At 45.1% G+C, this 22,383-nt stretch overlaps 1 protein-coding gene across 1 annotated transcript in view; it reads left to right on the top strand.

Moving 5' to 3' along the window:
• The window catches only part of LOC8034452 (CD109 antigen), an 81,808-nt gene that overhangs the window by 21,216 nt on the left and 38,209 nt on the right, over positions 1 to 22,383 (top strand). Inside the window, exons 13-19 of the mRNA XM_040215996.3 lie at positions 468 to 530; positions 2,832 to 3,023; positions 4,584 to 4,733; positions 7,190 to 7,312; positions 8,684 to 8,738; positions 17,544 to 17,703; positions 18,805 to 18,922. Of these exons, the coding sequence (XP_040071930.1) occupies positions 468 to 530; positions 2,832 to 3,023; positions 4,584 to 4,733; positions 7,190 to 7,312; positions 8,684 to 8,738; positions 17,544 to 17,703; positions 18,805 to 18,922 (861 nt within the window). The remainder of the gene's footprint in view (positions 1 to 467; positions 531 to 2,831; positions 3,024 to 4,583; positions 4,734 to 7,189; positions 7,313 to 8,683; positions 8,739 to 17,543; positions 17,704 to 18,804; positions 18,923 to 22,383) is intronic.

Raw genomic sequence — 22,383 nt, 5'->3', positions numbered from 1 at the left:
TCCGAAATGGAATTTTGGATGCTGCCAAAGGTGCTTCAAAACGACTCGGCCAATCGCATCACTGTAAGCGGGAGTTCCATCAAACGTTGCGTCAAAGTAAAATTTTGCACCAACAATAAGACTGATCTGGAGACCCCTTGCAGGGATCAGTATGGGAATTTAATTTTCACAATTTATTTTTTTTCTGCTGCAAAGAAGCTGCAAGAGCAAATTTTCTACATCATAATTCATTTTTAAAGTCAGCAGAATTTTGGCATAGTCTCTTCATTTCATTTATTTGATTCATTTATTTCACCTCAAGGGCGCAGTTAGGGCCTTACATAAAAGGGGGTGGTGGGGGGGTATAATACATGATTATACAAATCAAGACTCAAAAACACAGGTTGATCATTTCATTCTTCTGTCTTGTGAATTGTACGACTGTATTAGGTTGTTCCAACCCGCTTCAACTCTTTTACTCCCCCCAGATTGGCGATCTGGTGGAAGTGGAGGTGAATTCCACACAGCCGCTGGATCACCTGGTCTACGAGGTGGGTAAATGAATGCATACAACCACACTTTGTCGTCAGCTTACGAATGTTTAGTTAAAATGTGAAAAGGTTTCAGCCAAATAATGCCTAGGCATTTTGTATTTCAGTAAAGTATAGCTTCTAACTAAAACAAACACGGTCAAAAGTGGACGCGATGACCTTTGTCATACATGTTCTTTCCCAGTGGGTTGATCAACTCAAGGCTGCTTAGTTTCATTCAGGCCATCGGGCCTTGGCAACGCAGAATTTGGTGTTGATTTGACTTTTGTTGCGTTAGCTACACTGGCCGAGGTTGAGCAGTTTCGCGTGGCCCTCATAATGAGCTGTGCTCATTATGTGGAGCGTGCGGCGGCAACGGAGCTCCGCATAATGAGCACTGCTCGCATAATGAGCACTGCTCGCATAATGAGCACTGCTCATTATGAGAGCCACGCGAAGCCGCCGCTGCGCGCTCTGTTGCACCCGCCTCGCCCGCCTCTCCGGTCTGTGCATTCCAGAGGAGTGACGTCATAGCCGCGACAGACGCACTGGCGCCGCCGCGTGCCCAGCTGTGCGCCTCCGTTGCACAGTAGCCAAGTCTGACGCTGCACCAGAGCCGCTTGATCGCGCCTCTCATTTTGTGCGTATAAGCTCGCGCTACGTATATCCTCGCATAGCCGAGCTAAGCCACCGCAATTTTTGAGCAGGCCCATGTTTGCTCCCTCCACTTGTAGCAACCAGGTGGGAAGTATTACATTTAGGTCAGAAATAAAATGCAACCTTCAGAGTTTCTTTCAATGTTGTTAGGAAAATATTTTAAGCAGTTTCTTCTTACATTTTTTCGAGATATTGTTTTTTTAAAGGAGTGGCAGTGAATTAGCAAGTTTTGTCTTTGTCCACTGACTTCTTGAGAGAATTTCCATAGTCGGTGCCAGGTTAAGAGTTTGGGGGAATGTCCCATTATCCCTTTCCACTTTATCAGAGCAAACGCTGGAAAGTAGGCGATCTGGTCTCCAGCATTCACTCTGCTAGAGTGGAAAGGGGGGAGAGGAGCTTCCCCTGAACACTTTACGTGTCACTGACTGTAGGCCCAGATACTTTCTGAAGATATTTGGGTTTTTGGATAATATGAAGCATGTGTTGGATGCCTCTGTACCCAGTTTTAATGTGTGAATTCTCTATAAAGTATCTCAAACTTGGCTTCCATGACAATAACTGGTCATGTGTGAATTTCTATAGCTACAGTCGAATCTCGTTAATTCAAACTCAAGGGGGACCGAACATTTGTTTGAATAAAGCAGAGTTTGAATTACCTGGAGTTTCCTCCCATAAAGCCGCATAGGATGGGACCTGCATGTTAGTTTGAATTATCCGGAAGTTCAAATTAAGAGAGTTTGAATTAACGAAATTCGACTGTATTATGTTTCAAATCATTTTGTCAGCAATGAATCAGCTTGCCTGTATCTTTTCTGTTATTCCCATCATTTGAGGTTTCAAAAGCGAAAGCCTAATTATTGACTACAAGTTCATCATTGTTAATGAGATCTGCATTGTCATATGAGGTTTACAGCAGAGCAAGAAAAAAAGAGAAACAATTTGAAAGTCAATGCTAATTTGCTCTGAAATAAAATTTTTTTTTTAAATATTTTGGTGCTTGTTTTTTGTGTATATTCTCAAGACAACAGCAGAGTTGGGTTTAATACAGTCAAATATTATTAATTCAAATTCTCTTAATTCAAGCTTGTGGATAATTCAAACTAACATACAAATCCTATCCCATGCATCTCAATGGGAGAAAATTCCCGGTAATCCAAACTTTGCTTACAAATGTTTGGTCCCCCTCGAGTTCAAATTAACGAGAGATGACTGTACCTGCCTCAGAGAAAAAGCTATCATAACCTAAAACATTCTGGTCTCAATGATTTAGTGTGTGCTGGTAATGTCATAAGAAAACTGAAAGCATCCAAAAAGACGAGAACAGAACAACACAGCAAGCCCACTTGCCTTTATTTTCACCCAACTTTCAATGAAATTTGGTTGAGAGCTACTCCTGTGCTCTAAATTGTTGGCTGATACCGGTTAAAGGCAGAGGGTCACAGGATATCTTTTTTGAAATTGGTGCATAATATTTGCCAATTGAATTGGTTTACGACTGTGCATCAGTCCCCACAATCCAACAGTTTACTAATGTGGCGGGAAAGGTCATCAGTCATATAACGTAATGTAATGCCTAAGTTTGCCAGGTCCAGGTCGTAAACCTATTCTGCATCGACGTGAAAGCCCATTTTCCCAAACTGACATGTTTCTGTCTGGTGGGTGCAGGTGATGGGCCGAGGGGACATCGTGTTTGCCCAGACCCTCCCTGCTTCCGGGGTGCGCACATACCGCTTCAGCTTCTCGACCAGCTTCCGCATGGCCCCCCGAGCACGAGTTCTCGTCTACTACGTACGCAAAGATGGGGAGCTGGTGGCAGATGCAGTCAACTTTGACTTGGGCGGCATCCTCAGGACTCCGGTGAGAAATGGCTTTGTCCTTTGCCACACTAGTATTTGCCATCATGTCCTTTGCTGCCTTGTCGTTTGCCAAATTGCCTTTTGCCACCCTATCTTCCCACCCTGTTCCTTGTCACCCTGTCCTTTGCCACCTCATCTCCTGCCACCCTGTTCATTGCCACCTCGTCTCCTGCCACCCTGTCCTTTGCTACTCAGTCTTTTGCCACCCTGTTTTTGGCCAGGCTGTCTTTTGCCACGCTGTCTTTTGCCACGCTGTCTTTTGCCACGCTGTCTTTTGCCACTCCGTCTTTTGCCACTCCGTCTTTTGCCACTCCGTCTTTTGCCACTCCGTCTTTTGCCACTCCGTCTTTTGCCACTCCGTCTTTTGCCACTCCGTCTTTTGCCACTCCGTCTTTTGCCACTCCGTCTTTTGCCACTCCGTCTTTTGCCACGCCGTCTTTTGCCACGCCGTCTTTTGCCACGCCGTCTTTTGCCACGCCGTCTTTTGCCACGCCGTCTTTTGCCACGCCGTCTTTTGCCACGCCGTCTTTTGCCACGCCGTCTTTTGCCACGCCGTCTTTTGCCACGCCGTCTTTTGCCACGCCGTCTTTTGCCACGCCGTCTTTTGCCACGCCGCCTTTTGCCGCCCCGCCTTTTGCCGCCCCGCCTTTTGCCGCCCCGCCTTTTGCCGCCCCGCCTTTTGCCGCCCCGCCTTTTGCCGCCCCGCCTTTTGCCGCCCCGCCTTTTGCCGCCCCGCCTTTTGCCGCCCCGCCTTTTGCCGCCCCGCCTTTTGCCGCCCCGCCTTTTGCCGCCCCGCCTTTTGCCGCCCCGCCTTTTGCCGCCCCGCCTTTTGCCGCCCCGCCTTTTGCCGCCCCGCCTTTTGCCGCCCCGCCTTTTGCCGCCCCGCCTTTTGCCGCCCCGCCTTTTGCCGCCCCGCCTTTTGCCGCCCCGTCTTTTGCCGCCCCGTCTTTTGCCGCCCCGTCTTTTGCCGCCCCGTCTTTTGCCGCCCCGTCTTTTGCCGCCCCGTCTTTTGCCGCCCCGTCTTTTGCCGCCCCGTCTTTTGCCGCCCCGTCTTTTGCCGCCCCGTCTTTTGCCGCCCCGTCTTTTGCCGCCCCGTCTTTTGCCGCCCCGTCTTTTGCCGCCCCGTCTTGTGCCACCCTGTCCTCTGCCACCCTGTCCTCTGCCACCATGTCCTTTGCTACTTAATTTTTTTGCCTCAGTCTTTGGCCAGCTGATACGTTGCCACCCAAATATTTGTTGCCTTGCAACCTCTCCACACTGTCCTTTGCCACACTGTCCTTTTCCAGCTCATCCTTTGCCATTCCGATATTTGTTGCCCTGTATCCTCTCCCATTCTGTTCTTTGCCACCCTCTTCTTTGCTACCCCACCCATCCCACTCCGCCCTTTGCCACCCCCTCCCTTGCCGCTTTTTTCTTTGCCCTCCTGTTCTTTGCCGCCCTGTTCCCTCCCTCCCTGTTTTTTGCTAACCCATCCATTGCCAGCCCATTCTGTGCCATGAATGGGCAACAAGACCACGACAAACCGTCCCTCAAGAGCGTATCCCTCCCTGCCCTTTAACAGGTGCAGGTGCAGAGCAACCTGGCAGAGACCAAGCCTGGAGGACAGGTGGACATCCTGGTGTCTACCCGACCCAATGCCTACGTGGGGCTCCTGGGGGTCGACCAGAGTGTGCTGCTCCTCAAGAAGGGCAATGACCTCAGCCAGGAGCAGGTACCTCAGGATGGCTCAATATCGCTTAGTCATTCTTGTCGTTGCGTGCATTAAGTAAGCGTGGGTGTGCCTAGAGCAGTGGTTCTCAAATTGGGGTCTGCGGACCCTTTGGGTTCCATGAAGGCCTTCGTGGGGTCCCTGAAGCCTTCAACTGTCGGTCAAGCCGAGCAATAAAACTTTATTTTTTAGTCATGCTGACTGTTCCACAAGCAAACTAGACGCATGAGCATTAAGAAAGTAGGGTCGATTAATCTTCATTTCAGCTTCAAAGCTGATTTTCACACAATCGGTTCTCAACGACTAGCATAGAGTAATGGCACTCCAGTCATTTTGTTGCTTAAAATCATAATTTTTAGTTACTGAAAACAACTTTATTTTCACTGGCTCTGTGTTTGGTGGAGTATGGGTTTCGGAAATATTTTGCAGGCAGTGAATTTCGCAATCTCGACAGCCAGGCTATGCCAGTTTATCCTGTATAAGAAAACATTCACCTGGGTTTGTGCCATTTTAAGCCAGATTTGTTTTGAATATGAAGGTGATATAGATTAGAGAACAGTTTTGATTACTTCTTTCTGCATGATTCTTTGCCTCCATCACAGTGCTTAGTGTAAACAATGTTGGTTAGGTAAACAAGCGTTGTGCTTGCCACCCGGTGTTTCTATCGAAGATACCGTATTTGCACGAATATAACGCGAGGGCAGGTTTTGATGCCCTCAAAAAGAAAAAAAAAATATTATTACTATTATAACGCGAACCGAGGCCGCGTCAATTTCTCGCACTCGGGGGGCATAGCAGATGTGAAAAGTCAATGGAAATAGAAGAAATATCAGTTTATGTTTTGACAGCACTCATCCTCACAGCTCAGGTCCTTCCGTTTACAATCCACTTGATGACTACGCACATAAGCAGCAGCACGGCACCTGCTTGTCTGGTAGTTAGTTACTTTTCCTTCCGTGCGAGCTCCTTGGCAGCCCACAATCCAAACAAGGCACGAAGCAGAAGCACCAACACACAAACACCACATCACTCTGGAGCAGAAACTAAACAATGCGCAGGCAGAAAAAAGACTGCTGAATCCGATACACGATCACACTTCTTGTTCTGGTCCCTCTGCATTAACAAATGCCTCGTGTTGCACGATTGCGTAAACGCGGTTGGTGGCCTTGGCTTGGCTTGTGTTGACTTGACTTGGCCTGGCTTGGCTTGGCTCGAATTGGCCAGTGCCCGCATGACGCGCGCGCCGAGTTTCTGCGTTGTGCGCGCGTTGTACAAACACAAAAGCGATAAAAATGCTTTTTTATGTTTTCTATTCGCCTTTTCACGTGGCCCAATAGCTAATAAATTCCCTTCCACACCCCCACTGCTTTTCCCACCGGATATTTTGCATTGAGCCGGAGGCATGGCTTTCTTTAGACTCGCGCTCCTCGTGGTTGAACTCGATTCCGAATATAACGCAAGGTGCGTTTTGGAGCTCGTAATTTCGGAAAAAAACTCGTTATATTCGTGCAAATACGGTAGTCTGAAAGGTCTTGTCCTAAAACTTCCGTGCCATTTTGAAAATGTTATTGATTTTAGCTCAGCTGCGTTGTCATCATATGTATTGTGCGAGGTATTTTGTAAACTATATTTCACAATATATATGACGACGAGGTGCCCATTTCATGATTTTATGCACTGTAATTAATCCCTTTGTTCAAGAGCACAACTACGAGTCAACTTTTCATGCTGTGACGCAAAGGTGTTCCAATCACTGGTATTTCAGGTGACCCACCACACTTTGTGATAACCTGTTGATGCAGGTAAATTACATGTGAGTGAGGTAAACAAATCAATGTTGAGTCGTATAAACACATAGTGTATAAACATGTTTTGTATGTTATTCTAAATTACCTTTTACGGTTCTGTCAAAATAAATAACCAAGTTTCATATTTTTGTTACCAGAAAATAAAAGTGGATTGTTGGAGTAATAAAAAACTATATAGTTAATCGTTTCACGGAAGAAAGGGTGCCTATTTGAAAACTATGCGGAAAATGTAACTTCAATTTAATGGTTCTAATCGGTTTGAACCGGTTTGAACCATAATTTTTTCTCCCTGGAACTGAACTGGAACTGAACCAAATGCCGTCAAACCGAACTCGAACTGAACCAAGAAAATTTCGGTTCGACACTGGTTAAAATTAAACGTAACGAAACCAAATAAGTGGGATATTTAAAGAAAAATGTAACATTATTCAAACTACCCGTTGAACTATTGGTAGGAGTTTGTGCTTCTGTTGCCCTTGCGCTCGTTCGGTGGGGGCATTCCTTCGAGTGGAGGAACGCAGAGTTCCCATGCTGGTGATTTATAAAAATAAGAGATTGGGACTACATAGCCGTGACTTCCCAGTATGAAGTGCTCTATCCTCTGACGCAGGGTGGTAGGATCGTGTGCGAGTTCTTTTTCTTTCCCCGCAGGTGATTGCGGAGCTGGAGTCGTTCGACAGCGGGAAGCAGGCCAGGGTCTGGCCACCCTGGTACAGGCGCCGCAGGAGGTCCCTCTGGTGGCCTGGCTCCACAACAGCCCATGACTTGTTCAAGGTGATGCTTCCCCTCAGCACCCAAACTGTCCGTAGTACTGTGGTTCGTGTTTTTGACTGGTGTGTTTGCTGCATCCTCAAAAGCTGTCTCTCGATTTTTTAAGCTTTATTTATTAATACTGCATACTTGTGAGAGCCCAAGCGGGAGTATACATCGAAAAGACGCCGAAAAAATGCCCATTAGGAACAGCAATATGAGGCACCACAAAACAGTACATCGCCCGTGAAGAGATAGTTTGTGTTAGTTACGGAACATTTCACGAGGGCACAACTCTCAAATTTACTATGAATGTTTCGACTCCCGTACTATAAACGAGTCATTTTTGGCAACTTATTGCATGCAGTTATCGTCCCGAGAAAAAAAGAAAAATTTAAATGTATTGTTTTATGCGCAAAGCTCTACAATAATTTTTTCGTCGTTAAGACGGTTGCCATGACGACGTCCAGGAGTGTCACACCGTCATCTGCCGCGTCCCTGGCGGTGGCACGGCAGCGCAGGTGGATCTGTCTGACCCGCCTGTTCCGAGGCGGGTCAGACAGTGGGCGGAAATCAAAACAGACGCGAAGTGGAATGCCGCGACGATCACTCTTGCCTCCACTTGCCTTTTTCGCCAGCATTTCTACGACTGACCATCACGACTGCGATGTCCGGCAGCGTGGCACGTCGGATTTTGCGATGCAGTTAGTTGCCACTTTGGGACTGCTTTCGATATATGGGAGGGATAGGAATGCACCAGTCAAAGACTTGTTCCAGGTACTGTACTCAGTGTTAAGAAGAGACATGGCCTAGAAAAATTAATTTTTGTGAAAAAACACTGATATTGAAAGAATTGTGTTTGGGTCCACCGACATATAAAGAATATTTCCAGAAAGTTTCGTTCGTATCTGATGCAGGGTTAACTGGCAATCAATTATTTTCAGTGCCTCGGAGATCTGGAAACTTTGAATGCGGTTTTCACCGTTTCACGTCTTCAGTATAACTTTCATTTTGGACAATCTATCTTTTCATAGCAGGGCTAAAAAGAAAAAGGATAATTTTTTATTTTTCTTGAAATTTAATAAAGAGTGCACCCATGCAATTTCTTTTTTACATTCTGAATGTCTGTTATAAAAATATGTTGACATTTGTTTGGAGACACGGAAGCCCCCCAAAAAAGTTGCTTGATTTCGCAAAACAATGGTTTTAGAGAAATGAATTACTTGACGAAGATGTGTCCACAAGTGCACCCTTTAACCTAGCGGTTACAAAGGTGACCCTTCTGAGTAGTGTCTGCCCTTAACAATAGCAATACGAACCAGCTGAAATGATGTGTGCTTGCTTATAATGTCCAGGGATGTTATTCCTAATGGCACTTGAATTCTCTGCACTCAGGATTCCGGCATGGTCGTGCTCACCAATGGCCTCGTGTACGAGTCGGATGATGGCCGTGAGTGATCGACTCCGCTTCCAATGAATCCTTTCATTTTCTCCTCTTTTGTAGTACCGAAGTTTTAAAAAAATGCTCGAGGAAGAATAGCGTAATTAAGCGAGCAACAAACATTCAACTTGAGGTGCACCAAACAAATGGTAGCAGTCTAGCAAAAAAAATCGATGAGCTGCAATTGTTTATTAGAAAATACGGAAAGTAATGCAACTTTGCTGATAAGATTAGGGTTAGTGGAGTGTACTGTGTAAGTGAAAGAGAGGTGTAAACTTCTTTGTGGTAATGTCACAAAGTATCTCATTAAAGGGCGACTTCGGTCAATATATTTGAAATTGGGATTACGACCGTTTTTATCTCAGTCAGTCTCTGAATTGCAGGGTATAATTTTTTTTATGGGAAAACCAAAACTGTCTGCTAGAGAGGGATGGCAGCACTTATTATCAGCCATACGGCCGCGACGTGACGTCACGGTAGTGCTGCGGTACGCGTCGCCCTGTGTTGCTCGACGAAGAACTAACCCGCTTGCCACCTGCTAAAGCGCAGCTGGTAGCAAAATCGGTTTTAGTGAAGTACGCGGCTTCACTTCGACGTAATATTTTGGCTGTGATAATATTTCGCGTCACTAAAGCGTTGCCTGTCATTTGTTTTGGTTTCGTTTTCAACCAAAGTAAGGTATTTGTGAAGCCATGCATGCAGTGCAGGTAATTGGAAATAACTTGTTAACAATTGGAATATCGGAAATGAAGAAGCTTGAGGATGTGGGCAGTGGTATGATGTCTGTTTTAGAAACATGAAGGATGGGAAGTTTTGTGATGCTCTCTGTTGTAACCATCCAGCATTCTTCTTCTTGGAATAATTAGGAGTTTGGATAATGGATACTTTATGGCAAGTTTGTTAGTATGTATGTTTATACCTTGCTAATTGAACACATTTCACTTAAATGTGCTCATTAAACTCCATTGGTCTGTTTTTTTTTGTTTTTTTTTTCAAATTAAAAGTAATTCATGCACATTAACTTCTGATTTTGTTTTTCGGCGAGTAATTTCTGCAGTGATAAACAGAGGGAAACCTTTTTTGTCAAACAAACTTACTCTTGCGGGTTGTCAGTATAGATTCAAAAATATATAAAAGGATGAATTGGTTGGAGTTGCAATTTTAAAGGGGCATTAAAGTGTTTTTTGTGTTTGCCTTTTTATGGCACAAACTTAACCTTTGCACCATAAGCATCCTAGAAAACACAAAAATTACAATGCTGCATGTTCTCTTTTTTCATTAAAAATGCTTAGCAACACATCCCTTTTCCCTGATACTATATCTAAAAAATGGGGGCATAACGCAACGTTTGCTGCGTTTGAATAGAAACATTATAACTTTTTGTTTTTTAGAATTCTTAGGGAGCATAGGGTTTTGGTCATAAAAAGATGACCTCAAAATCTACCTTGGCAGCCTTTAAGGGATGTACAACAAATCCCAGACTGAATATGCAGTCTTATGCCGGCGGCATTAGCGAGTCCGGTAGATTGCACCGACCCGTCAAACACCGTCTTTATATTTTTTAATGTATAATCTCGACTGTTACCAAATGAACGATATGAGACGATCGTGACCTGAAAGTCGTCAACATGTGCCTTCTCTCCTTGGCCGTGCAAAGTCCACTATCGATCGAGCTTCGGCAGCGACTTTGATCTGGACGAGCCGTCTCCCGCGCCGGCTGCCAAGGCGTCGTCGTCGTCGGAGACGCCGAGACTGCGTAGCCGTTTTCCCGAGACTTGGCTGTGGAATAACTCACTGACCGGGTAGGCTCCGTTAATCCCTGCCACGCTGACGCCGGGCTAATCCCCGTTCATTCCTGGAACGCATCTCCGACCTGGCAGGTTTGAGGGTTTAAAGGCTGGTTCAGACATGTACAACGAGCGCGATGCGTCCGTTGCAACCGAAGCGACCGGAACGACCGCTCTGCGCCGCGCGTACACACGCCTGCAACCACTGCAACAAGCGCAGCGGGTCGGCAGCACGGCGACCGCTTCTACGCCGCCGTCAGCTGTTTCAGCGGTGCCCCTAAAAAGGGGACGCACTGCCGAATATAGACAGACAGATTTCTATAGCCTAAAGCTTTATTAATATTTTTTTTTTTCATGATAGGCTTGCAGGGTAGAATGGATGGAAAAAAAAAAAAAAAAAAAGAAAAGAAAAATTTGCAGTACGCCGTCTTGGACGATCACGACTCTAATACACGACTTTGCCAATAGCACAAATCTCGCCACACGCCTTTTCTACGATTATAAAAGAACAATGTAATCTTATGAGCGATATAGCAACGTAGAAATACGATTTCGTGATCAGGTAGACGTTGCGAGCGTTCAGGATAGCTAACACTAGTCACTTTTCTCCGGTGATGAAAACGCGTGAAAATTCGCATCCTTTATACGGTACGCGTCAGTAATACCTTGAACTTGAACACACGCATGAAATACGCCAAATCAGAAATCCGGGCGATGTTCGAAGACACAAATGCTTAGAAAGCGCCACTGTAGTCGAAGTAAACAAACACGACGGCACGGGCGTTTCTGCTGTCTTGAGAGTAGAACCACGACATCGCCGCACGAGTAGGTGGATCTTCCCTTCTAATACGTGCTGGGTTATCATAGCGACACACGACGAAAATTCACAGTCAAGGCTAGCGCTTTTACGCGGAACGATGAACTTTCACCCCGCCGTCGACGATCACCACCGACGCCATGTTTGCAGACAGAAGGAGCCGGCCCGCGACCGGCATGCAACGCGCGCGACCCATTCTCCTTGGCCTGTGATTGGTCTGTCGTTGCGGTCGCTTCGGTCGTTTCCAAAGCATCGGGGAAAGTTGGGCTCGCTCCAACTCCTTGCGTCGTGAACGACACGTGCGTGCGTCCCTCCGTCGCTATGGCAACTGACGGTTGCAGACCCTTGCAACGGTCGTTTCGGTTGTTCCGGTCGTTCCGGTCGCTACGGATGCATGTGTGTGAACGGGCCTTAAGTCGAACGCTCTGTACTCCGTTCCCCCTAAAACGGATAGTACGGCGGAAGCTACGACTTGGCGGACCAATCGGCTGCCTCTATTTCGTCACCTGACCCTGCTGTCTGTGTGTGGGTACGGGCGGTAGTGTGATCGTGTGGTGAAAGATTGACGCACGGCTGGCCCAGCGAGCTCGTAGCTTGCACCGCACTGCTGGCTTAGGGGTGAACGAAAATAAGTAGTGCACCAGAGGCTTTGAAAAGTGCGACCATTGGCACTGCATTCTGGCAGGGCGCTCCATGGTGGCACTGTGCAGAGGAAGTCGAGCAAACTAAATGAAAAGGCGAAGACTGCGGTGGTCGGAGATGCATGCCGGTCATTGTACTTTCGCCGAGCTGCACACTAGTTGGCCTTTTCCTCAGGGTTTGGTAGGTAGCCACATCCTGAAAAAGAATTTATAGATTTTTATTGCTTTGTTTTTGTCTCAAACTCGCTTGATTAGGTAATACTATCTCATGAACCGTCTCATGAAAGCTAATTTGGTTCAGCCATCAGCCGACTCTGCAGAGTCGGATAATCATTGAACCAAATGACCGATATGTCTACCAACTGCACATTATATGGATTAATTCTGCAGTTAAGAAGAAAATGAGCAAATAATTTAAGTTATATAATTCGGTTATATAATTAATTATATTACCCTTACCAGCACACTCTCCATTCCAAGCATAATTTCGATTAATACGTAAAATCTGCGAATTGCAAGAGCACGAAAGAGGGCTTGCGTTGCTGGCAGCTTCTTGGAGACCCTGGGGAAAAGGTCGTAGGCTCACTGTAGAGAAAGTGAGCGGTAATGCCACGCTTTCTGAACTGCCCATTGTGCTAAGCTTGCTGCTTCCGCTGCCCACCTGTAGTGCACACGTTGGCCAGACGGATTCGAAAACGTTTGCTCGTCTGGCTGACAAAGGATGGGCGGTCATTTTGAGCAAAAGTTCGGAGCTCGGTGAATGTTTCAGATAAAAAGCGTAGCCAGTTGGGGGGAGGAGGGGGCTTATGGGGCTTCAGCTTCCCCCTGAAATCCAGCAAACATACACATACATTTTGACCCCCCTCCCCCTCTCCGCACCCTAAGTCATGGACATCCCAATCACCTTAACCCCCCCCCCCCCCCCCCAAAAAAAAACAAAACAAAACAAAAAATTCTTGGCTATGCTACTGTTTTAGATGGAAGCAAAAATTCGCTCCACTGCAGACCCTTCGCAACGACAACAAAAGGACCTGCTCAGTGAGACGCGCAAATTGCATAGCAGTAAGCTATCAGACCCGTCGTGGACTTGTTCAAGATGGCCGCTTTCCAGTGAAACGTGATGCTCTCCATACTCGCCGACAAGATGAGAATGTCTGGGATGTTTTTGAGTTGTCCCACCTCTAGCACGAGCTTTCTGCCTTCGATAAAACACTTGGGCGCCTGGGGAGCTTGGAGCTCTTGTTCAAAGCATACAGAAGCCAGCAAGCGTGTAGCTGGAGGCGCTGGAAAGAAATGCTCTGTGGTTCTCATTTTCTTGGTGACTTTTGGAGGTGTCCTGATGCTTCCTGGAGTCCTGTTCGGTTGCACTGGTGACTCATTAGAGTGTAACTGTGCTCTGCTTGCAGAGTATTTGCATTGAGTAACTTCAGTTGGTGTCACATTTTAGCCACATGGAGTAACTTGAATTGTTGTTTCTGTAGTGAACAGGGAAAGTTGGCTCGAAGGCCTGCAAGTTATATTACACCGAAGGCCAGGCTGCTTATTGCTAAATTCTAAGGCTCCTACTGGGCCTGCTTTCCCCATTGGCACCATCTCACTTCTCCATTATTTATTTTTTTTTAATACCAACCTTGCTGCAGGTGTTCGACTTCTGATTGATTAGCAAGATTAGGCTTTTAACTCAGCCAGCGACTCTATTGCACCATTGATGGCAGTGGCGGATGCAAGGGGGGGGGCGACGGGGGCGGCCACCCCCCCCCAAACAAAGTCGACCCCCCTCCCTCCCCCCTTCTCGGAGGGCAATTTGACATGGGTGGACCCCCCTTGCACAAGAAAGAATGGGAGAATAGTATCCTTAAAAATTTTTCGCCCCCGAGTTCTGTATCCGCCCCTGATTGATGGTGGTCATTGATAAACTATTTAATATTTTAGGTTCTCCTAATCAAACTTGGAAGTCTGAAGTCTATTTGAGCGCTCTAAATTCGACGTCTGGAGTTACCACTTCGAAATGACTGCTTTAGACTTGACGAGGAATGGAGTTTGTGCCACTTACACCGTAACTGTTCCTATATTGTTTCTGAAAATAAATGTAACCCTTTAAGTAATGCAACGCGATTGTACTTAGCACTTGCGTGTGCAGCGGAGCCCATGGATTTTGTCTGCCGTATAAATGTGTTCAACAAGTACCGTGCCGCCGCATGTTCTAAAGCTCATTGGCTCGTGTCAGCAGGGCACACGGCTCTGCCTTACTGTGAATGCCTCACAATGATATAGTGCGAAGAATTGGACCATTTTTGTCCATACGTGGCCATGTCCCCTTTTTTGAGGCCCTGTCTGCTCCAGGGATGGCACTGTAGCTGCTGCTGCCCCGCTTGCTACGCTAGCTTACTCTTCTGCCTCTGGTGACTCGCTGCTTTGCTCACTCTACTTCTCTTTCCCCTTCTGTGCTTCCACAGCCAGTCACGACTCAAACGGAACCCAGCTCGAAACAGCTGTCGTCCATTGGTAGGCGCTCCTCCGTTATGCCAGGAGGATCTCGAATCTCTAAAGGCTGGTTCACACACTTGCGTTTGCTTACAACAGAGTTTTCGGGATCGCTTACGTTGGTGCCGTCTGTGATTAGGCCCTGGAACTTAATTTGATCAGAGCGAAAGTTTAGAATAACATGGACAACGCCGTGTCCGTGTCCTACTTCTCGTCCCTCGTCTGTTCCACTGTTTTAACCTAAGAAATGGTTGTTTATAACATTGTCAAACGTTTTTCGAGCCAATAAAGGGAGAATGATGCGCGAAAGAAAAAGGGAAGTGTACGGGAATCGCGGGTATTTCGCGGCTACCCATAGATGGCGGCAGTGTGCTCTCTCATTGTAAGAAATCGCGAGTGTTTTTAATGCTCTCTGTCGTAAGCAGTCACAAGTGTGTGAGCCAACCTTAAGAATGCCTATCTCGATGTCAAGGGACCCTTCCAGGTCTAGGCACTTTATGCAATAAAAAAAAAAGAGTGCAGAAGCCAAAAGACCTTGTAAACAGTAATGCAGATAGTAGCGAGTGTTTGGCTCACAGTTATGCATCAATAGATGGCCCAGATCCGGTATAATAATGCTCAAGCTAAACAGCACTTCACTTTGAGAGGGGAACAGCCGAGGAATTTCGAGAATGCGTGGGGAATAAGTCTGGCCTACCTTAGATTCCGCCCACTTTGTTGAAGGAACCCAGAGGGGTTTGAACAAGCAGCAGTGGAATCCTAGAGGGGTCTAGGAGTGCAACCCAGGTAGTAGTATTTTGGGATGAGTAGAGGGAGCACCCTGTACCGAAGACTCGTGCTCATGAACAGAAAGAAGCTGCCAGTATTTCCAGCTGGCAGGCTTCACTTTTTAAACCATTCAATTCAAATATACAGTTTCTTTACATTTTTTTTTCCTTGGGAGTATTAGTTGAGAGGGGCACTACCAGACTGCTATGCGTTTTGCAAAATCTTGTCCATTTTCAAATTGCAACAGTTTCAAATAGCAGGTTGGTTAAATTGCCGCCAGTTTCCGGGACTGACCTCACACCCCCAAAATTTTTTATTTTTCAGTTCAATTTTGCTTGTTTTTCTTCATACAAGAAGAAAGAGAAGAGGGAGGAAAAAAGTACAAGAACTGCTTGACAGAGTTTCCTTCTCTCCCAACAGCGAAAACAGCACAATATTATTACTCACAAAAAAAATAAAAAATAAATGAACCGCCAGAAAAAAAAAAAAAAAAAAAAAAAAAAACTAATATGTTTTGTACACGAAGTAAAAATATGGTTATATTTACCTCAAAAAGATTTGCAACGAGCATATATTTTTCCAAGAAACACTTTCAGTATCAAGTTTCGTTTCCTTTTGTGCACCACGCTGAAGGTGTCATGCTGTTTGTGGGCACTATCAAATAAATAAATAAATAAATAAATAAATAAAGTTTTAGTGACCAAATAAAATTTAGTATGCGGCAAACGCGCAGCTGGACTTTAACCCTGCCTCAAGCCTTTTTTTAGTGTGGTGGGCACATTCAGGTGGGAAGATATGGTTTAGTGAACTATATCTATTTACTATATTGAATTGAGATATTTGTTTCCTTTGCTTTTTAGTTCTCTCAAAGCCTTGTTTGAAGCTTTGAGAAATTTGAGAAAAACCTTTGACTGTCCTCTTGTTTGGGGGGTCAGCTCGTCCTTTTCACTGACTTGGGTTTTCTGACACCTTCATTTTTTGGTGCATAAATGGCTTATCCAGTGGACCATAAAGATGAAATGACAGGCAGTTAGTCTTTTAAGCTGCTCTATTTACTGTAGGAATGCTATTATGCTGGCACATAATGGCAGCCTATTAGGATCTTTCTGAATATAGTATCAGAATTAATTTGAGTTTTCTACAGTGATTATGACACATTTATACCTTTGTTGACTTAAAGATACCTGGAACTGCTTTCCTTGCATTCTGGTGCGTGTACCGTCGTAGAAAGATACACCTATCGAGCACCCTTTTTGAGCATTGCACAGTAGATTGAGGATGAATTGCCAACTCTTCGTGGGGTCAAGTTATCGATGAGCATAATTTTTTATTCTTTAACATCGAAATGACTGTACAAATTCAGTCAGTTATGTCCTCTCTAGTGTATAGAAAATTGAACTTTTGTTTGTCCACTTTATTAATCAATTTAGGATTTAAAACAACCGGAAGGACATATTATTTTGTTTGTTCCTCATTAAAGAGAAGTTCAGGTCTGGGTATTTGTTTGCGATTTAATTGTAGATTTATTCATGGTGTTTAGAGACTCTCTCAGGTTCCATAGACAAAAAGAGAAACTTCATGATGTGCACTCACAATGAAAAGCTTACTCATGGACTGTGACCTGAGGACAACCAAATTCAAGTTAACTAGAATGTACACATCAAAGATCACCGGAATGTAAAAATCGTCAAATACTATTGGTCAACAGAATCTCTTGATGAGCAGTTTGTTCTGAAAAGTAGGCCACTTAGAGATAAATGTGAAGGCAAAACACTAACACAACATTTTGATAAAAAAAAAAAAAAAATATTTGGAACATTTATGTTTTACATGTGGGATCTTCTCTTCAGGGCTTAAACTTGAGCATTAAAAAGGTTTCCGTTTCCTTGACCACAAATATCAGTGCTCGTACGTTTGCTGTAAAAAGTGCAAGCAATTGGCCATCTATGCCTCACTTTTGTTATAGGGCTCATTTTTTAGGAATTAATGATTGCTACTTCGCAAACTTTTCTAAAGAAACGTCCTAGAAATGTAATATACGTAATAAACGAAAGATTTTGGTGTTGGTGGTCCGTAAACAAACAGGACAGAAGATGTCACAAGCACCTCTTCTTGAAAGAGGTGCTCATGCTGTCCTCTCTCTAGCTTATTCACTTTTTCTAGATTCAGTAATGGATGCGTAGCCGGAGTAATTTACCGAAGCAACGCCGAGAGTTCTGTAGTTGCCCTGGGAAGCCGTGGCCACGGTCGGGTGACAGGTGCTGCCCTCTCTCTTCCTTTCCTTTCCCTCCCTCTCTCTCCTGGTGGCGCTCCCCAGTGTTTGCGAGGAAGCAGGTGATTCGTCTCGACACGGATGTCTTGACCAACCCCGTGCTCCCACCAAGCGACCTCCCCGAGGCCCCGCCTCCGGTGCCGGGTCGCATTAGGCTTCGCCAGCAGTACCCCGAAACCTGGCTTTGGAGCAATGTCACGGCAAGGTACACAGCAGCGCTTGTGGTGGGGGGGTGCCGCGCTCTCCCAGTGCAGTGCCTCCTCCGAGCGCTTTGCAGGGGCACGGGGCTGCCCAGAGTCGCCTGAAAGCCACGCTTGGAGGGCCGCTACTCTATTTCCTCGTTGCACGTTATCGCCATGATGGTTGTTTGTTCATTTATGTTGCACAGAGATTGCACATATGCTGGCAGCTGGTGGGTGGTGTGCACCTTTTACGTTGCTCGGAGCCTAGTCGGGCACCACCGTAGCTTTTTTGAGTTCTCGATTTTTTTCCTGTCGCGATCTGATTTAGAAAATGGGAGGATAGAAAAAGCTTCCTGCGTATCTTATTGGGCACACCTACAAAAGCTGGTGCCAACTGGCAGCACCAATTTTTCCAATTCGGCACTATGGGTCTTGTGAAAACTTGAGTATCTCGATTCTTCGAAGAAAAGCTCTAGTGGTTCTGTAGCGTTATGAAGTGCACATTATAAAGGCCATTACAAACTGAACAAACGAAGAGGTTGCAATAATGAGCCGGTGCTAGTGCCATATGGTTGAGCGTTTCGAGTCTGTCCCCACATTGTGTTAGCAATCAATATACTGTGGGTAGCTGAGCAGGCTGATTTCATTGGCAACAGCACTTCCATCAGCTAAGCAGACCAACTCTGCCGAAAATCGTGTGGAAACAGAAGGGGCTGTAAGGGTTGAAAACATGTTTAGAGACATCTCTGCGTGACGGTGGTGCCGTCAATGATGATGGTATCGAAGGTAATCTTTTGTAGCTTTTTTGAGCAATGGCTGTATGAGAAGGAAAGCTCCATCTCGGAATACTTGCAGCGGCCCTTCTAACGAAGGTGGTTACGTGACGAGCTGCAATGATTTGAGATAAAGGTGACGTCTATTTGATGAATCGAGATCAATTTTGGAGCCTTCCAACAACGGACAGTGCCGCGAATGGCTTGACTCTCAAGGGCAGTGTTGCACAGATGTGGCACTCCCATTGGTGGGCTCCAGGCAAGGGAGGGAGAAAGTCGGTTCACAGTGTGATTGGGCATTCAGCCCAGTTCTTCCGCTGACTAACTTGAACTAACGGGACGGTCTTTCAGCCATGACGGCCGGGTGGTCATTTCGAGCACCGTGCCAGACACCATCACGTCCTGGGTGATCAGCGCCTTCGCGCTCGACTCGCTCACGGGACTCGGCATTGCACCATCGCAGGCCAAGGTGGGTGTCCCAAGATGGCGTCGCTCTGCCGCCAAATACGTCTGGATCAAAGTTCTTAGATCTATCAATTGACAAGCTGTGTAAAAGAGCATCGTTTGGAAGTTGTCTTTCTCTGTTGTCCGCTTGTGAGCGGGTACGGGCGGATAGTAATTCTACCGCCACCAGCCGCACCGCTTCCACGGGCAACGGGGAAGGACCATTTTTGAACGACACGCTTGTTGCGCACACTGTTGCGCAAACTTTATAATCACCATAAAACCCCAAAAGAAGCACTTTCCACCGCAGGCGATGTACATCTAAAGATCGACTGGTTTTATCACTTCTGTGTATAAGGCGGGCTAATAGTGTAGCGTGCGCCATCAAACGGACATGGCATGAAAAGGTCCCAGGCATTCTAGGAAGTTTGTCTACTGACTTTGATCTAGTAACCTTGGTCTGGATGCCAGCGGGCAGGCAGAATCTCCAGCTCGATACTTTACATGTCGATACAATCATATTGGCTGTTGTTAGCTTAATTGAGCAAATAAATGTAGTTAATTGAAAAATGAGTTGATTAATTAATAGATTAAATAGTATAGTAATTATTTTTTCAATAGAAAATTTAGGACTTGCATCGGTCCTTGACAACCCTTGAATTTGAAAACTTCAATTTCCAGACCTCAAAAGTCCTGGAATGTTTAACGGTGATTGAAACCCCTCAAATTTTGCAATGATTGTCAGTGTTTTTTTTTCTTCTTTTTTTGTAATCGTGACTTTTTTTTACAATAATAAAATATAATTAGTATTTTTACGTGCATGTTAACATAAATGTTATAATTCCGACTTTAGATACATTTAGCGGGGACTCCGTTTAAGCGCCTGGCCAGAATGGTCGCTGATCTGACAGCTTCAGCCGATCACTTTGCTGGGAAAGCTGAGGCAAGAGGTGACATCACCTGCATTGTCAAGTCGAACGGCTTAAAGGGCTACTCCACCGATTTTTTCATTGTCTCTGATTTGCTTGAAATTTTGCTGAACTAACCAACAAACATCGCGAAAATAGTATCCCAAATATTAGGTCAAAATATTGTTTTTTCGCGAAGTTATTGAATTTACAGTTTTGGCCCTCACCGTGTTTTTCAAGCTCGAAGTCTCTACTGGCAACAATGAAAAAGTGACGTCAGTGGAAGGCAGGGGTTCACTCTTAGGGCTGTAGATTTCGTTTTAAACTGATTCGAAGCAGTTTCATGGTGTCAAATGAATGCTTGGGAAGCTCGCTGCAGTACCTGCGCTCCAGCACGGAACTAATGATTGGCATATTCTATTTTTTGGCTGCTTGCTCGACTGGCAAGCCTGCCTGCCACTGACGTCACGGCCCTGAAAAGCGCGCATATATTTGAATGTTGGTTTTTGCATCATTTTCATTTGCCGATTTCGCAATAACTATTATGAATTTCGCGATTCTAAATAGCATACCGGAGAGAGTAAAGGCCGGGGAGTCAGAAAATATAGTTAGTTGAGGTAGCTCAAAAAATCGGTGGAGTACCCCTTTAAGGAAAACGGCGAAAACCAAGATACAAGAACTTCGAAATATCAATCAGGAAATCGAGGAAGAGCTGCAGTAGCTCTACTGAACCCTTTACTGGCACCTTTTTGGCAAATGCTCTTTTTCCTACCGTAAAATACTGGGCTAGCGCCCACTCAAAATTTTGAGGTAGTAATGAAAAAATGGGGGATGGGCGCATGTCCGGTCATCAATTCTACATATAAATGTACTGTGCATATTTTCTCAGATCTTACAAATTTGGGTATGGGCTCTTAATGTGGTATGGGTGGATGCACGGTATTCTACGGTAGGTATTATGCAATAAAGAATTTTCACAGTGCATTAAAAAAAAGTTGTATATTATAAATTTACTAGACAGGGTATTGGAAAAGGTCCTTGAAAATATCTTTACACACCCCTAAAAGTCCTTGAAACCACTTGAATTTTTTCTTCGAAGCCTGTACGAACCCTGAAATTGTACTGCTGCACTGATTGGCAGATTTTTCTAGGCTGCTTTTTGTAGGTTTATGTTGTTCTTTTGCTTTTTTTAGCATAGTCTACCACTCCTGCTAGGGCTTTTGGTGGAGGGTCAGAGAAGTTGTTTACTTAATTACATTGCCAGCGGCATATTGGCTGGCAGGGCAAAGGAGGACGCTGCTTCATGCTTTGCGAAGCATAAAGTGTACCAAGCGGTCCGCTTGAGAACCCTACACTTCATAAAGTGCTGTAAAATTTCTGTAAAGGGATCCGGGAGATCGGTGCTGGCACACAGAAAGCTCAAACTTTCACCGAGTGTGCACCGAGTAGGTCAGTTCCCGTGTGAAATTTCACACGGTGTTTTCACACGGTGTTTTCACACGGTGTTTCACCGTGTGAAATTTCGAGGTGCAGTTCTCTTCCAATAAAGAATGAGCAAAAATACTTGCCGCGTTAGATGCGTTTGCAGACGACTGAATTACCGACGCTTTTAACTTGTGGCGCCGTCTCCCGATAGGCGCAGCGATCGGATAACAAAGTGATTGTCTGCTCGCTGCGCCTATCGGGAGATGGTGCCACAAGTTAACAACGTCGGTAACTCGGCCGTCTGCAAACGCATCTAATGTGGGCTTTGGAAAGTTTTTTTCTTTTATTTCTCACAGGAAGAGCACTACACCTTGAAATTTCACATGGTAAGACTGACATCCTTAGTGCACATTCGGTAAAAGCAAGAACTTTCTATGTATAGGCGCCAATTTTTCTGGCTTGTTTCACAGTCTCTATATAAGAAAAGAAGCATCCATATAAGAAAAGAAGAAAAAATGATGATAATGCATCATAAAAAACCAGCGGCACTTAATGTTGCATGCCCACTAATATGAGGGGCAGAATCTCCTTTCTGAGATGTCCCACTTTTATACTTGACTCGTTGCTACAATCATATTGCCTGTTCCTTGCTTATTTATCTCTTTAACAGTATTGCCAGCCACCTACGAGTCGCAGGGCAAAGATGGAAACTTCTGAACAACTCAAGTGATCAGAATGAAATTTGCAGGGGAGATTTAACTTCAGATGTAGGTGTACTGTGCAAAGTTTTAGCTCTCTAGGACAACTTTACATAACTGCATAAGATCTGTCACTCTTCATTAAGAAATCTATGATATGCAAATGAAGCTATTAAGCATCATTTTAACAACTTGAATATAAAGTGGGGGATGTGGGACTTCGGGCTATCTAGTTGTTATATCTCAAGTATAAATATTTCAGAAAGAGTGATTCCCTCAAAATATGAGATGCATATCTGTCCTATGTCAGTTTTTGAAAACATAATTTTTTCTCAATGAGAACTTTAACTTAAAACAATATAAAGTAGATAGCCGGATTCCCCAGTAAATTTCAGTTTAAGAACATCTTGATTGTGGTATCAGAATAATTTTACCTTCGAACAAGATTCCTTCGT

Source organism: Ixodes scapularis, unplaced genomic scaffold, assembly GCF_016920785.2.
Source record: "Ixodes scapularis isolate PalLabHiFi unplaced genomic scaffold, ASM1692078v2 PGA_scaffold4__175_contigs__length_147842914, whole genome shotgun sequence".
Classification (NCBI taxonomy): domain Eukaryota; kingdom Metazoa; phylum Arthropoda; class Arachnida; order Ixodida; family Ixodidae; genus Ixodes; species Ixodes scapularis.
Note: the sequence above shows the minus strand (reverse complement) of the source record. Positions and strands in the feature narration are given on the sequence as shown.